The following is a 17,865-nucleotide window of genomic DNA, read 5'->3' on the forward strand; positions in this document are numbered from 1 at the left end:
ACACACACAGAAGCCGGCACTAACATCTGGGGCCTTGTCCTACCTGCCAGAGCTTTGATGCGCGAGCGCTCAAAGAGGCGTGCCGAGCTGTTCTCATTGTCCCAGTCGGTCTCTGCGGCCAGGTCCCAGCGGTTGTTGATGTCATTGTACTGCTGCTGGATCTCCTGGCTGTCGAAGTCGGTGGGAGAGATGGTGCTCATGGTGACTGGGGCTGGGGGAAAACCATCCAACCTGCAGGGGAACGGGGGTAGTAGAAGGTCAGTTGAGGTGCCTTGAAACCGCGTGAAATTAGGTGAGGGATGGCTTGGTTCAAACGGCACCTGTTATAGTTTAACTGCCATGCAACTGGCCATTTACTTAAGATAAATATTTAAAATGCCATTGTTCTCATATACCAGAGAAACTGATTGTATTATCTCGACTTGGCAAGAGGAGCAGCTTCATGAGAAAGTCCTATGGTTTCGTATGCGCACAAAAACACACCCACACGTACCCAAATGCATAGCGTGAGGAGCAGATACTTGTATAACCGTGATGTCTCTCATAGTGAAATCCATTTGAAGGACGCAGGCAAAACTGCTTTATTAAAGGACGCACACGCCTCACAAACACACACACCAATTTCTGATGCCACTCTGGCCTGGTGCCAAGGGTCAATGTCACCTAGAACTGGGACTGTAAACCGAAAATGACCGGCTCCGCCTACCGCTTACCGAAGCATTTTGCGCACGTAGGTCATTTTTCTACACAACGTTCCTGTAGATTGTTCTAAAACCATTATTTGGTCAACAGTAAATAGCCTATGTATTATGTCGATTAATGCTATGAAAGTATCTGCCTGTCCCCTTTTGGCTGCTGTGTGAACGAGCCACTATCATGCCCTCTCCCCACTGTGACATGGGAGAGGGAGAGCTGCATTCTGAGAAGCACAAGTATATGACCGTTGCTTAAAAATGCTATTTCGGGACAAATACAGTTTTTTCAAAGCAAATAACGTTACTGTTCGAGTTACAGAGGGGAGAGTCGCAGCTTTCTCTGAGTAGATCATTTATTTCTCACCTCTTAGAGGTCAAGGCCGTAGGATGGTTTTGATGCGCAGCATTTAGCAATCTAGCTAGGTGTTTTCAGTTCCCATTTCCTCAGGTGGTGTATAGTATAGATTATAGGGCAATATGCACAAAGATGTTGTCAAATTCTCTGAAGAGCCAAAAATAAATCTGATCATTCTGGATCCTATTTTGACAGGTCGCACATCAAAAATATCAATCATGCATTCTCTGAATATGTTAGATTCGAACATCTTGGCCATGTGCTGTTAAAATCTCCATCCGGCACAGCCAGAAGAGGACTGGCCACCCCTCATAGCCTGGTTCCTCTCTAGGTTTCTTCCTAGGTTTTGGCCTTTCTAGGGAGTTTTTCCTAGCCACCGTGCTTCTACACCTGCATTGCTCGCTGTTTGGGGTTTTAGGCTGGGTTTCTGTACAGCACTTTGTGACATTAGCTGATGTAAGAAGGGCTATATAAATTTGATTTGATTTAGATGAAATAGCTTCCTTTTTTTAATGTATTGTTTATCATAGGCTACCATCTCAGTTGTCTTACTTGACACTGGAGAAAATTCTAATGTAAAGTAACTGTCCATGAAAAAATATAAATAGTTGTATTTATTGTTTGAGCAAAATAGTTATCACAATATAAAACTTTGTCCATATCGCCCCAGCTCTAGCACCTCCCCCAAAACATTATCTTAATTTATTTCTGATTTATCGTTATATAAAAAGATTTTTTTAAATACATTTTTTAAAAAAGGTACATTTATTGTAATATGGATTTTTGTCTAATGTCACCTGACTTGTCCAATATGCCTCTGCAGAACATACATCCCTGACCGTCACCAACAGCTTCAGAATCCAAGTGGGAAAAACTGCTCATGCATTCGAGTGGCGCAGTGGTCTAAGGCGCTGCATCGCAGTGCTATAGGAGTCACTACAGATCCGGGTTCGATCCTGGGCTGTGTCGCAGCCGGTCGAAACCGGGAGACCCATGGGGCGGCACACAATTGGCCCAGCGTCGTCGGGGTTAGGGGAGGGTTTGGCCGGACGGGATGTCCTTGTCCCGTCGCGCTCTAGCGACTCCTGTGGCGGGCCGGGCGCAGTGCACGCTGACACGGTCGCCAGTTGGACTGTGTTTTCTCCGACACATTGGTGCGGCTGGCTTCCGGGTTAACTGAGCATTGTCAAGAAGCAGTGCGGCTTGGCAGGGTTGTGTTTCGCTGGACGCACGGCTCTCGACTGTCGCCTCTCCCGAGACCGTAAGGGACTTGCAGCGATGGGACAAGACTAACTACCAATTGGATATCATGAAATTGGGGAGAAAAAAGGGTAAAAAGTACAACAACAAAAAGGGATCTGAAATCCAGACATCAAATACTGTGTTTGATACAGCGGGATGGGTGGGTAAGTAAGTTGCTTTGCACCAGCCTTGGGTTGTGCGAGTTGGAACAGCTCATAGGAGTCTATCTCCTGTTTTTGTAGCGTGAGGCAGCGTGATTTACAAGTACACCTGCCCGGACAGGACGCTAGTCTATCACAGTGCCTGACCCCAAATCTGTGTCAAGCAGAGACGCATCAGGTCCCATTTTTACAGTCTTTGGTATGACTTGGCCGAGGATCTAACTCCCAACCCTTCAATCTCAGGGTGGACACTAATCACAAAGCCACTGAGTTGGTGGGTGGGTGCACTAGACTAACTCGTCCATGTACTGGCCAGAAGTAGATCTCTGGGTAATGACAGAGACGTGCCACGGCCATGCTCCTTCCCAGAACCTCTCCTTCCTTTCCCTATGTTCTGACTAAGCTGTGGCACAGTAAGAGTTAAAGCCCCACCATAGAGGGGAAAGGGAGATACCTAGTCAGTTGCACAACTGAATGCATTCAACTGAAATGTGTTTCCCCCATTTAACCCAACCCCTCTGAATCATAAGTGCGGGGGGGGGGGGGGGCTGCCATAATCCACATCCACGTATTTGGTGCCCGTTGAACAGTGGGTTAACTGTGTGTGTGTGTGTGTGTGTGTGTGGGGGGGGGGGGGGGGGAGTTTTCAGGTTTCTCCCTGGCTAAATTGACTACCATCCTCTATCTTCTCTGACAACCTCCCCTCCCCATGGGGATCTATTCAGATTGAAACCCACAGACAGTTAACTAACAAGGCCCATTAGCTGACATGGCCTGTTTGTTTATGAGGACAGATAACAGATCAGATCTGTCTGTTTATCAAGGCCTTGTTTGTTTGTTCTGTTGTGTCTGGCTTTGTGTCTGTCGTAAGGCTCTTAGTGGGATCTAGGAGTGGGGGTTGAGTAGTAGGGCTGTTGTGGTAAAGGACGTCCACATGCTTCGGTTCAGCTCAGCGAAGCAAACGAGTGTACTCGCATACCCTCTTAAAAAGACCTAGGCTTGAAAAACCAAGACAAAAGCACCAATAGTACCGTTTGTCCATCTTGAGACGCCGTAAATAACTCAAGACGTCGGTCACAAATGTTTACGTTTTTTTGCAGAGGAGATCTTAGTTGCACAATTTGACATCTAAACTAAGATGTTTGGTGGATTATTTCTCAAGTGAAAAATGTGCGCGAAAACATGCCGTCTACAGTTAAATGGCAACAAACACATCATTGAAGAATCCCTATTGTTGACCAATCACCGACAAAAGGGCGTAGACTTCGGCTTCCCGAAACGCCAAAAGTAAAAAATAAAAAAAAAACCTTGCCGAAGGCCAAAATGAACAAAAACGTCACAAAATGTATTCATAATATATGCACAAACTGTTCCGAACTGTTTCGAATGGGAAGCGCGTGGACGCCTTAAGGCTTGGGGTCTTTATGTCGGAGCGATAGCGAGGCTGCACCCCTGTCCTCAAATCAGGCTGATCAGCAGGCATTCTGCTCCAGGCTCCATCTCTCCCTGCCCTGCAGGAGGCTGTCTTAATCCATAAGGCTGGGGCAGAGCATGCTGCCTCTCTCCCTCCACCAGGATAGACAGCTCCTGCTGCTCCATGCTCTGCTATAGGAGACCACTCATCCGCTGAGCTAGTGTCAGCACTACTCTACCACATGGTATTCAGTCTCTTCTCCTGAGTCTGTCTTCCCTCAGCTATATAAAAAGGTTTCCCTCAAATAAGCAGGAAGCATCATGGTAAGAACTGTGGACATATTCCAATGAAAGAACATTTGTCATTCCCAGTCCCTACGCCAAATAAACTGACATTAGACAGAGGCCAGGAATGATGGAGAGAACGGAAAGAGTTCATATAAGGGGGACACCTTGTGAAGGATGGGGTGTTAAAACAAGAGATAGTATATGTGAGACAGGGCAGGATGTCTGTAGGGGCTCAGAGAACATTCCTATGGCGCACTTCCATTCAGGATTTACCCCAGTGTTTTACCCAAAAGGGTGAGACTTGTCTGTTTCCATCTATGCGGTCCGGCACCCGTGTCTCACTGGTCCATGGCTCCAGCAGACCTGCTTTTACCTGGGGCCAAAGCCAGAGGCCACTGGTACTTTAACACCGTCTTACAAAGCAACAGTCTTGACGAAGCAGAGGTTGTTGATTTTGCTGTCCCGAGTTCTTATAGCTCAGAGACACCGGTAGGATTGTCAAAGTGTACTTAGCACGTCTGAACAGTGTCGGCAGTCAATCTCTTCTGTGTTCACACAGCAAAGACCTTGATGTCGTCAGCTACTCAGCATTGTTAAAATACTCCAAACCAGAAGGTGGAAGTAGCATTGTTTGGCAATGCATGTCCGTGTGTGTTGCTTAGTGGTCTAGATTCCAATGTCGGTCTAGCTAGCTGCGCTAATGTTGCTATTTTGTAGAAATCCCTTGTTGATAATAGCCAGATGGCCACAGCTAGATTACTACCTAGCAAGAGAACAAAGAAACAATTTAATTCACTCTCCATCATCCATTACTGACAGTACCAGCACATAGCTAGCTAAACATTTGGCTAACATTAGCATATTCTCTAGTTAGCGCAACATAGCTAGCTAGCTAAGGACACTGCACTAATTCGGCAGCTGTTTCATGGAATCTAATCTATTGTGTTGCACGGTATATCAAAACTTGTGTACTTTTTCGATACAGAAAAAAAAAAACAGTTAGGTACTTCTGTCAAATGTGTCTCACATGATTGAGAGATTCCAAGTCTGCCCATCAGGGTCATCACTAGTTACCACAGTCACAAAGTCATAATTATGCTAAACCCCACCTATTTCTACAATAGTGTTGTGTGCATTGCGTCTGTGCAATTAGCCATCTACCACCCCATAGCCTAAATTGCATATGAAGTGTGACTAGCAGTGGCTGGAAGTCTATGGGTATCTGCCAGCATGATAGTAGATAGCACAATAACTGGAAGTCTATGGGTATCTGCCAGCATGATAGTAGATAGCACAATAACTGGAAGTCTATGGGTATCTGCCAGCATGATAGTAGATAGCACAATAACTGGAAGTCTATGGGTATCTGCCAGCATGATAGTAGATAGCACAATAACTGGAAGTCTATGGGTATCTACTATCATGCTGGCAGATACCCATAGACTTCCAGTTATTGTGCTATCTGCCAGCATGATAGTAGATAGCACAATAACTGGAAGTCTATGGGTATCTGCCAGCATGATAGTAGATAGCACAATAACTGGAAGTCTATGGGTATCTACTATCATGCTGGCAGATACCCATAGACTTCCAGTTATTGTGCTATCTGCCAGCATGATAGTAGATAGCACAATAACTGGAAGTCTATGGGTATCTGCCAGCATGATAGTAGATAGCACAATAACTGGAAGTCTATGGGTAACGCTAGTAATAAAACGCAACAATTTCAAAGATTTTACTGAGTTAGGTCATAGTAGGAAATCAGTCAATTGAAATAAATGAATTAGGCCCTAATCTATGGATTTCACATAACTGGGCATGGGCCCACCCACTGGGGAGCCATGCCCACCCACTCAATGAGTTTTTCCCCACAAAAGGGCTTTATTACATACAGAAATACTCCTCAGCACCCCTCCCCCACAGACGATCTCACAGGTGAAGAAGCCAAATGTGGAGGTCCTGGGCTGGTGTGGTTACACCAGGTTGGGGTTGTGAGGCCAGTTGGATGTACTGCAAAATTCTCTAAAAACGAAAGAGGTGACTTATGGTAAAAAAAAAATGAACATTCAATTCTCTGGCAACGGCTCTGTTGGACATTCCTGCAGTCAGCATGCCAATTGCACGCTACCACAAAACATGTGACATCTTTGGCATTGGGTTGTGTGACAAAACTGCACATTTCAGAGTGGCCTTTTATTGTCCCCAGCACAAGGTGCACCTGTGTAATGATCATACTGTTTAAACAGCTTCTTGATATGCCACACCTGTCAGGTGGATGGATAATCTTGGTAAAGGAGAAATGCTCACTAACAGGGACACATGCACAACATTTCAGAGAAATAGGCTTTGTATGCGCATGGGAAATATCTGGGATCTTCTACAAGTACAAATGGCAGGTTCGTCACAACCGGGTCGGCACGCAGCAGGTGCCGCTTTTGTTCTCGTAATAAAAGGAACGGCCTCCCACTGTGATAAGGACCTATCGGCAGTGAGATTCTCAGTGGGTTTCATGTCACACGCCTAATGGATACACAACGACACTAGAGCTTATATTAACTTAAAACACTGGCAACACGCTGATGTGGGGGTAAGTCTCCATGGAAATGCGGCACTAGTGAGGTGAAGGAGGGAGAAAGTGTGTCATACAGGGCCAGCCAATACAGTCCATCCAGTACGGTTATGCCTTCATGGGACTCTTAGCTAGCTACCTGGTGATGTAATATGTTCGATGAACATGGTCCAGGGTAGTGAGTCTTTGTGACAGACATTGAGGGGACTGAATAAAGCGGTCTCTAATAACATGTCGCAGGACCATCTATTCCACTGCCTAAACGTACCTCATCAAGGGCCTCACGGTGAAATCACATTTCGAAATCAAATTCAGGAAATCAATGAGTCAGCCTACATGGGGACGGAACACACACAGACGCCTTGCTACAGCACATAACGTAACAAAGGCGCGTGCGTCGCTCCGCTCCTCACACGTAGATATCAAAACAAAGAGAAGAAGAAGCAGGGTAAATCCCATTAGTCAGATTAGGAAGTGGCTCAGAATAGAAACTCAGTCATTATCCTTGGATTAAAGCAAGACAGGAGGAACTGTCGGCGACGCCTCCCTCCAGTCCACCCCCGCAACCCGCCGACCCCGTTACCTCCCCACAGACAGACAGGCAGTTATGATGGGCCCTCTGGGGATGACTGACTGACCAGGCCCCTGCTAGAGCCTGGAAGAGCTTTGGTCCTTGGTACCTGGACCCAACGCAACAAGGAGGACATCGCGTTCCCCGGACGAACGGGCGGCCATGGCGACCACCACTTCCTGTACATGGAGCAGGGGTATGACGGGAATGGTGATGGGTGGGTGGGGTGGAGAGGGGAATAGGGGGAAGGAGATGGTACTAGGGGACTGGGGGTGTAAGGGCGTAATCCCTGCGATGGCTAGGAGGAGCTGGGGCTCAGTGTCTGGACTAATCACTCCTGATTGGATCAGACACACAATCCCCTGACCCACTATGACACAGACCCTCACACTTCCACAGCCTCCAATACAGGGCACAACCCACACGCTACAACCAGCCTATGACGTAGCCTACGACACACAGCCTCCGTCTGACACAACCTAGCCAATAGACACAGCTCCGAGCCTAGCCAATAGACACAGCTCCGAGCCTAGCCAATAGACACAGCTCCGAGCCTAGCCAATAGACACAGCTCCGAGCCTAGCCAATAGACACAGCTCCGAGCCTAGCCAATAGACACAGCTCCGAGCCTAGCCAATAGACACAGCTCCGAGCGTAGCCAGCCTCCCACTCTGAGCCTAGAATACACACACAACCTCTGAACACAGCCTACGACACAGCCTCCACCGAAACAGCATCCCACAATTTTGTTCTACAAAGTTAATGAGGCAAAAAGACCTTTACGTCTGACATTTTTCATCATGATACCTGGCTGTCACCACCACCTCTATCCTCCAAAACGCGTCATCACACTAGTCATACCAACAGCGCGTGCCTTAGAAAAGTACAACTCAAAGTAAAAAAAAAATGACAGTTTAAAAAAGGCCTTCTCTGATATCTAATGAGTGAATTACAATATTCCCCTGGTCACTGATAAAGGTGATGAATTGGAGGGGACATAAATCAATAGGGCTTAGAGCTGGGGAGGGAGGGCCAGACACAGGACCCAGGAGGAGTGCATCTGCCTGCAGGGGATGAGACGACAGGGCTTTGTTAAGACTGTCTGCTCCATACACACAAGCCAAAAATAGGGAGCCTACAGCTCTCACACATGCAGTCTTTTAATACACTAACTACATATCAACAAATAACCTCCTTCATGCACATATTCATTCCCATCACACACATCATCCGACTCACACACCCACCAACCCCATCTAAGCATATTAACCCCTTACACTCGTGGAAACTGGCCTATATGGACTGGGCTAAATTGAAATGTTTCTTAATGAAGAAATATGTAATGCATAATTAGTGGACCCCAGGAAGGGTAGCTGCTGCTTCTGTAAAAGCTCAATGGGGATCCAAATGAACAAATACCCCTGGTAGCAATTAAAAGGGAACAGTTTGGAGATTATGGGGAAATGATTCAGTTCACCTGTTCAGAAAATTGACAGTTCACCTGACAAGACTGATTGCAAACATTACAATGTTGATTTTATGAGCATTTTACATTTACTGTACTTTTCGCCGCATTTGTTGTTAACAAAAGCTGAAAATATTTTAGATACATTCAGTAACATAAGAATATTCTTGGAAAAATGTGGGTCGGTGCAACATAAGACAACAAAATGACAAGGGTTTGAGTGAGGTCTAACTGGTGTTTCCAAGTGGCTCCACACCTCTCCAAAGTGTGCACAGTTCCTAAGTCATTTCAATGCACTTTTATGACTCAAAGAAGAGTCTTCAACTACAAGTAGCTTTTTGAGCTCTCCTAGCTGTGCCATTGAGGAACTAGTGCAAGAACACTTGTGGTTGTTCTCTTTGGAACACAGCCCTGAATCCCTGCCTTTACACAATTACTGTTGTCGTTTACGCAATCCAAAAATGGTCTATTATAAATCGCAATCTGGAGCAGGTGGGAATCATTTGAAAGCTTGTTCTATTGCCAACACGACTAGCTAAATTATAAAATACCATTCTTACAGTGTTAGGCTTTCACAAGGCAATTCAGAAAAGCATGAGTCATAAGTGCATTCAGATGTGTGGCCTATGGCAAATTTATGGCAAAACGGGCTCATTCTGGTCAGGACATCCCAGGGTATGACGCCATGTCATCTTGTAACTGGACATCTAACATAGTGATCATAAAGGTTGACACATATGGAAATGTGAAGCGCAACTTTGGACTCGCAGGTGTTTGACTTTCTCTATATGCCGTCAAAGCAGTATTATTATAATCCTCAACGCCTCATCTTTCAAAATACATCGAGTCCTCGTAATTTATAGCTCCCCCCCACTCAGACGACAAAAGAAATGTGCTAAATCAGCAGGAGGGATGGAGGACAACATTTTGTCGCAAGGTGCTCAAGTTCAGAACGGCTGTCAGTCAAAACCCATATAGCGTTGTGAAGCGGAGACCCAGAGCTCTGACGTCATGTATAGCGTGTTACTGTACAGCCCGTGAGCTCTGACGTCATGTATAGCATGTTACTGTACAGCCACTGAGCTCTGACGTCATGTATAGCATGTTACTGTACAGCCACTGAGCTCTGACGTCATGTATAGCATGTTACTGTACAGCCACTGAGCTCTGACGTCATGTATAGCATGTTACTGTACAGCCACTGAGCTCTGACGTCATGTATAGCATGTTACTGTACAGCCACTGAGCTCTGACGTCATGTATAGCATGTTACTGTACAGCCACTGAGCTCTGACGTCATGTATAGCATGTTACTGTACAGCCACTGAGCTCTGACGTCATGTATAGCATGTTACTGTACAGCCACTGAGCTCTGACGTCATGTATAGCATGTTACTGTACAGCCACTGAGCTCTGACGTCATGTATAGCATGTTACTGTACAGCCACTGAGCTCTGACGTCATGTATAGCATGTTACTGTACAGCCACTGAGCTCTGACGTCATGTATAGCATGTTACTGTACAGCCACTGAGCTCTGACGTCATGTATAGCATGTTACTGTACAGCCACTGAGCTCTGACGTCATGTATAGCATGTTACTGTACAGCCACTGAGCTCTGACGTCATGTATAGCATGTTACTGTACAGCCACTGAGCTCTGACGTCATGTATAGCATGTTACTGTACAGCCACTGAGCTCTGATGTCATGTATAGCATGTTACTGCAGTGCAGCCAACCCTGTAATAATCAGATTAGCTTTATTGCCCCCCTCTGGTCCCCCTCTCCTTGTCATTGTGCGCCTGCCTCGTGTTGACAGCCATTATGGTGGAAGAGCATGTTTACGCCTGCCGAGCTGTTGCAGTGGACTTACGGGACAAACCTATGAGCCTCAACCCAAAATGGATGATGTACTAAATGTGCCCCGGTTGTCCTGGGGGAAAAAAAAAAAAAGTAATTTAAAAAAATAATAAAATAAAACAAATTAAATAAAAAATAAAATATATATAGAAATTATATATTTTTTTTAATTAAAAATTAAAATCGCCTTGTGACTCTTTAACAGAGACAGAGGGAAAACAAAAAACAGAGTGTGGTGGTCATAAACCAACAAGATGTCACAGCTAGAATGGGGTGCTAAGATGGTGGGGTGCGTAGATACTGAACGCTGTGGAACTCTTCCTGTACACCCGTTCATCACCATGAAAAACTGTCAACCGGGCGAGAGACAGAGAGAGTGAGGGATCACAACAGATCAGTGTGTCTTCAGGTCATTACAGATTAACATGACATCTTGGTTACTTTAGGGGGACATTAGCTTTCTAATCTTGAGATGGAAAAAAAAACTGACAAATATGCAGGGACATTGGCTTTCAGAAATCAGCATTTTCAAAACGCAGACAATCAAAATTGGCATTTTAAACCACTTCACCTGTGTTTTATATTGAAAGTCAGTGGGTTTTTTTCTTCAAGCGATAAAGGGCGTGCAACTATAGTTTCTATTCACACAAAATACATTAGTGCAATACATTCGGCAGAAACAACAGACAGAAGGGCAACGCTATTCGGCTAGCAGCCACACAAGTAAATTAGCTTAAAAATAACTATTTTTCGCAAAAACGATGCATGGCCATCACATTTTTAATATTTATATATATCACCGGCAACGATGAGATAGCATATAGGGAGGTCAGAGACCTGACCGTGTGATGCAAGGACAACAACTTTCCTCACCGTGATCAAGACAAAGGAGATTGTTGTGGACTACAGTAAAAGGAGGACTGAGCACGCCCCCATTCTCATCGACGGGGCTGTAGTGGAGCAGGTTGAGAGCTTCAAGTTCCTTGGCGTCCACGTAACCAACAAACTAACATGGTCCAAGCACACCAAGACAGTCGTGAAGAGGGCACGACAAAACCCATTCCTCCTCAGGAGTGAAAAGATTTGACATGGGTCCTCAGATCCTCAAAAGGTTTTACAGCTGCACCATCGAAAGCATCCTGACTGGTTGCATTACTGCCTGGTATGGCAACTGCTCTGCCTCCGACCGCAAGGCACTACAGAGGGTAGTGTGTACGGCCCAGTACATCACTGGGGCCAAGCTTCCTGCTACCCAGGACCTCTATACCAGGCGGTGTCAGAGGAAGGCCCTAAGAATTGTCAAAGACTCCAGCCACCCCAGTCATAGACTGTTCTCTCTGCTACCGCATGGCAAGCAGTACCGGAGCAGCAAGTCTAGGTCAAAAAGGCTTCTTAACAGCTTCTACCCCCAAGCCATAAGACTGCTGAACAGTTAATCAAATGGCTACCCGGACCATTTGCATTGTCCCCACCCCATCCCCCATTTTTACGCAGCTGCTGCTCTGTTTATTATCCTTGCATAGTCACTTTACCTCTACCTACATGAACATATTACCTCGACACCGGTGCCACCCCAACACATTGACTCTGTACCGGTACCCCCTGTATATAGCCCCGCTATTGTTATTTACTGCTGCTCTTCAATTATTTGTTATTCTTATCTCTTACTTTTTTTGTTTGGCTATTTTCTTTAAACTGCATTGTTGGTTAAGGGCTTGTAAGTAAGCATTTCACTGTAAGGTCTACACCTATTGTATTCGGGACATGACAAATTTTGATTTGATATCGTTCATTACAATAAGTAGCCTATTCAAGAGAAATGTGATGTTTGAAATGAAATACGTTTTCTAATATGGGTGATTGTTAATGAGACAATTGATGGCTACAACCATCAAATTAGTGGTAGTAAAAAAAACTGGTCCACATTAATGCTATAAACGTATGGTTGTATTTATCATTATCGCATCAATTCAGGCAATTTATCGCGATATTTGTCCATATGGCCCAGCTCTAGTAGGAAGACTAGTGTGGCACGGAGAGGGCATCACCTTCAGGAGAACGATGGAAGCTTGGAAGAACGAGGGAAAGCAGGACAGAGCAAGCAGCATCATCACCACCCCTCTTTCCTCGCTCTCCATTCTCTCCCTCCCTGACCTGCTTTCCTCTCCGCTAGCTGATCTGTTTTTCACTGCACCAGTTAATCAGGGAGAAATGGAGCCCAGCACGGTCGCCAGGAGGGAATTACCCCAGCGCACAACATGCCAGATGAGCACACGCGCCACACTACGCCCGGGGGATGGGGCCACACTTCCCTCCCTCACCCAGACAGACAGATGGGCTGTAAGCCTGGCCATGCATCCGATCCCCCCAACACCCCAACAATACTTAAGCTTTCTTTGTCAGACAGAGAATACAGTCTTATAGGAACCACACACACACCGTTCATCAAATCATTTAGTTTTGCCAGTCCCAGAGCTGAACTGTGGAAAATAAGGATGGAGGCTGCATGACCGCCCAGACAAACCCCCCACAGCACTGGATGATATCTCTCTATGGCTATATGCCAGGTGTATTCAACTCTTACCCTATGAAGTCCAGAGCCTGCTGGTTTTCTGTTCTACCTGATAATTAATTGCACCCACCTGGTGTCCCAGGTCTAAATCTGTCCCTGATTAGAGGAGCACAATGGAAGAATGCAGTGAAACTGGCTTCTAGGTCCTGAGTTGAGTTGTAGGCCTATATGCTAATAATCAGGAATTCTAATCTCTGCAGCAAGACCCCTCTACCCACAGCCTCTCCTCTCCTGGGGGGGTAACCCCTCTCTGGCTCCATGTCCTACTGTCAGTCAAGCTCAGATGGGGTAGGACAGGAGTAGGGACGAGATCCCCAAAAAGCCCAGCACAAAGCCCATCTCGCCAGTGGCCCGACACAATGGAGGAGTCAGCAGAGACAGGGGCCAGCAGCTCACGCCTTTCCTGTTTGCAGAAATGAGGTGGCCAGAGACACACATGTATCAGATGGCCACTCACAGAGGCGCTGATCCAGCCCTGAATGCTTTTCTGAATAGAGCAGCGGCGGCCCATTGTCAGCCTGTAGCGTCGCATTCATCAAACACTCCAACGCCCCCCCCCCCCCCCCCCCCGCAGAATGCTCGCCAACACGGAGTCCTCCAGAGAGAGAACGCCCTCTCCATGACATACTCTCCTATTTCTCTCTCCATCACTTCAACACCTCTACCACCCCCACATCTCTCCAAAGAACGCGTTTCGTTTTCCCCCCCATCAGTGGCCATTCAAACCCAGTCCCATTAGCCAGATTGATTCACTCATACAACGACACTCATCATGCCATTGCTGCGCTCACCCACGTCATGCATTCACCCGCAGAACACGCGTACCAGGCGCTCAAGGCTTTTATCCATATAAAAACACCCACACAAACCTCTACTACATGCTTAATCTAGTGGAACACTCACAGACAGACAGACATAGCTTCACACTCACAGACACACTAAAGACAGTTTCTTATAGGCATACATGCAATGTAATGTGACACACCAGAGACTTTAGGCCTATTCTCTCATTTGTGGCCAGCTCAAATTCAGTTGTGTTTAAAACTGAACACCTTTTGAGCAAAAATGTGACCGACAGGTTGGATTCGGTCTTACGTAGCAACATTTGAATGTTTATTCTATTTTTTACATTGGATAAAAGTGGAGACTCAGAGCTAGAACATGGTATATCATGCACTACAGTCAAGGAACAATGGGAAAGTAATTCTGCTTTGAAAGTTGATCAACTTGTAACTTCACTTTTGAAAAAATGGCCCTTGAATGAGCATCGCTCACACACTCTTAAGCTTTAGCACCAACCATCTCTTTAAAAGATTCCCATGTGAGGCCATGTGGTAAATAACCAAAGATCTCAAGACTAAAGGCTGGCTTATACTATGGTTGTGATCGTAAATTTAATCTGGAGTGCCAGTGTGTGCTCTCGGCGTTCATGAACTCAGAATATTGTCAGATTGTCTGTTCGTAAATTGAGAGCGTTTCGCTCTCGGAGTGTTCAGAGCGCACACTGGATGCTCTGGCGACTGCAACTGTGCTGCTGGCAATGATTTAATTAAGCTTTTTTTTGCCAACGTTTACTGACACCGGGCATATTCAGCGGGTGTTGAGTGTTTAAATTGGTCAATTATTCTGCCCTCTGGCACACTCAGACGAGAGTGCTCTGAAATCGGAGTAGATAGACGTAGCTGGTGAATTCGCTCTGGCTATCGACAGTTGTCGCAGTGACATCATAAACATTCTATTGAAATGGTTACTTGCATAGTGGAGTCTTTTGTTAAGACATGTAGCTAGCTAGCTAAACAATGAACCATAATCCCAGCGTTACTACCCTGCATGAATCTGCAGGTAGCTAACCAACCAGGTTCAATGTTAGCTAGCTAACATTAGGCTATAACTAGCAATGCAAATGGCTCTGAGATACTAATAATATTACTAAACTGGCCATACACGTTACGTCAGCTAGATAGCTAGCTAACTGACGGTAGCTGGCTCGCTAACAGTACACTAACTTGAAATGAAAACAACTTTCTGACAAAATTAGAAACATATCTGAAAATGTATCTAGCTAGATTCTTACCCGTACACATGGATGGACGCTTCTCCCCCCTCTGTCACGGATGCCATGGTTGCCCTTCGTTTGAAGATTTAATATGCATGTTTTATACAAAATCCTTGTGTGTTCTCTTTGACTCAGTCTGCATATTGCTATCAAAACGGCAGAATTTGTGTGAAGTAGTGATGCGTGACATACGCCTAGTTTCCCGAAACGAATGTGAAAGACCATGACGGCTTCAGCCACAGAACATCAACTACAATGTATTAAAATGCCCAGAGAAGGGAGACCAGAGCAAATCGATATTGTACAGGATGGGCCTGGCTATACATAGACAAATCGCACAAGCCATTTCTCCACATGGGGCAAGCAATAAGAACACTATACTAAAAGCTAGGTTTCATTACGCAACACTGGGTAACAGAAATGGCATGACTGTGCAATAGGCTAATTATGGCGTGACTGGCCAGGAATAAGGGCAACATCTGTGTGTCATCTCCATCTAGGCTACATTCTAACACAAGAGTCAAGTTTAGTAATGAAGCTATGAGCGCAGGAACTCTCAACTCCATTCTCCTCCCTTTTATTGTGCTCGAGTTTGAATTTGTAATTTAGCCAAACTGGCAGAAGTGAGCCATCCAATGTACTCCATTACACTCACGACCTGCAGCAGAAATGCCACCCACACGGCCTGGGTCATGAGGCGTAGGAGAAAGGTCAGGGTCGGCGCTCCCCTTGGGTAACAGAGACCTTCAGCCTAAATCACGGTCACGGAAAACCTCACAGATCCCAACATAGGGTTCTTTCAGCAGATTTCCTTACAGTCAATCATTCCCAGACTAAACTCTGAACCTTAGGCCCTTCTCCATTTAAGGCAATGGATGGACGCCCGATCAGTTCAACAGATTGTTGCTTCTTTACTTGAGATGGCTCAAAAAGGAGCTCTGGCGGACTTGTGTGAAGCCCATTCTCTAAGCTGCAGTAAACCTGGGGGGGGAATTTAGGAAGAATTCCAAAAGCCCAGCATGGACTCCACAGGGAAAAATTAGGAACACATGTTCAAATGTTGGACTCACAAGGCCAGAGGAGGCGTGAGGGCAAACGGATGTGTCCACAACTTGCAAAACATCCCCCACCCCCTCTATCCTGGGCGGCAAAACTCCTGCCTGCCTTGGATAACTGGACGGATGATGTGGGGGACAAACTTATCACCATCTCCAAAACAGAGCAAATTGCCAGGGGACTGCATTTTCCAATACAAGAGAAACATTGCAAAACAACAACGTAATACAATCTAATTTGGGGCAACATCTATGAATTGCTTAAACCTAACAATTCCATCTCTAAAAACACTGAGTTAATATAATAACTGCCCATCCCTGCTCTCTCCCCTACGGCAGCAGCCTTCAATAGAAGTTGTGTTTCAGCACTACTTATTAAAGAAAGGAGGATCTCACTCACAGCCTATGAGACCAAACATACAGTGTATTCGGAAAGTATTCAGACCCCTTGACTTTTTCCACATTTTGTTAGGGATGCATGATATATTGGTGAACATATCGGAATCGGCCGATATTAGCTAAAAATGCCAACATCGGTATCGGCGCGATGTCTAGTTTAACGCCGATGCGAAAAACCGATGTCAAAGCTGACGTGCATACCTATATGACGTAATGACGCCACGTAAAACTTTGCGTTACACGTGCAACACAGCATTCCTAACTTAGTCCACAATGTCTGCTGTGTGGATCGAGCAGTCAAAAAGTCGAGCAGTCATTTGAAAGAGTAAGAAAATTTCAGTGAGACAACTCAAAGGCGAAATCCATTAAAGCCAAGATAATGGAATTCATTGCCCTTGACAATCAATCATTCTCTGTCGTGGGTGATGTTGGCTTTCGCGACTTGTCGAGCACCGGTACACACTAACGTTACCAAGTGCACAGATGTTGCCCTTCCGGAGTTATAGAGTAATAGCGTCACACTATAGAACGCCGCTTGGGTCTTTGCGTGTCAAAAGAGATGTCAAATAACACTATTTGACAGGTTAAATAAGCTTTTAAATTTGACACGTCAAATAACACAGTTCTATTATAGAATGTTGTGTGTTCTGAATTTGCACGTGTACGCCAAGCGCCACCACCGCTATCAGTAGCACTGTCAAAGATGTACAAAAAAAAAGTCTGCAAAACAAGCAAACACTGGCCACGAACGATGTGTTTACAATACCGCCTTGGTAATAAAGCATTATTTGTTCGACTGCAACTTCTGGGGTAGCTAGCTTTAGCTTAGTACCTAGCTAGCACCAATACAACCAGCATGAAAACAATGACCAGTAAAACCTGCAGTCATTTTCATTATTCTTAGAAATGATTTAGGAATCCTTGTGAGTAAGTATTAACTAGGTAGCCACTTGTTGTTCGCCTACTGAAATTTAACTTCAGTTCATGAAAATAAATAGCCAGCCCGCTACTTAACCCTGTCGCCCAAAGCTAACGTTATAAGCAGCCAGCTGGGTTCATCTGGCTAGCGAGGCTCGACCTTACCGGGTTGTGTTGTGAAGCTAGCCACAATAAGGATTAGGCACAATAGAGGAATTTGCGGCTTGCCTTCAAAATAAAAGTACC

The 17,865-nt window shown here is 45.5% G+C and overlaps 1 protein-coding gene across 3 annotated transcripts in view; it reads right to left on the bottom strand.

The window, feature by feature from the left end:
* Window positions 1-17,865, bottom strand: part of LOC115154710 (spectrin beta chain, non-erythrocytic 1-like) — a 107,641-nt gene that overhangs the window by 69,849 nt on the left and 19,927 nt on the right. For all 3 annotated transcript variants that reach the window (XM_029701199.1, XM_029701198.1, XM_029701201.1), the window contains exon 2: window positions 44-231. In XM_029701199.1, coding sequence (XP_029557059.1) covers window positions 44-200 — 157 coding nt within the window. In that variant the 5' untranslated portion in view covers window positions 201-231. The remainder of the gene's footprint in view (window positions 1-43; window positions 232-17,865) is intronic.

Source organism: Salmo trutta, chromosome 19, assembly GCF_901001165.1.
Source record: "Salmo trutta chromosome 19, fSalTru1.1, whole genome shotgun sequence".
In the NCBI taxonomy this organism is placed as follows: domain Eukaryota; kingdom Metazoa; phylum Chordata; class Actinopteri; order Salmoniformes; family Salmonidae; genus Salmo; species Salmo trutta.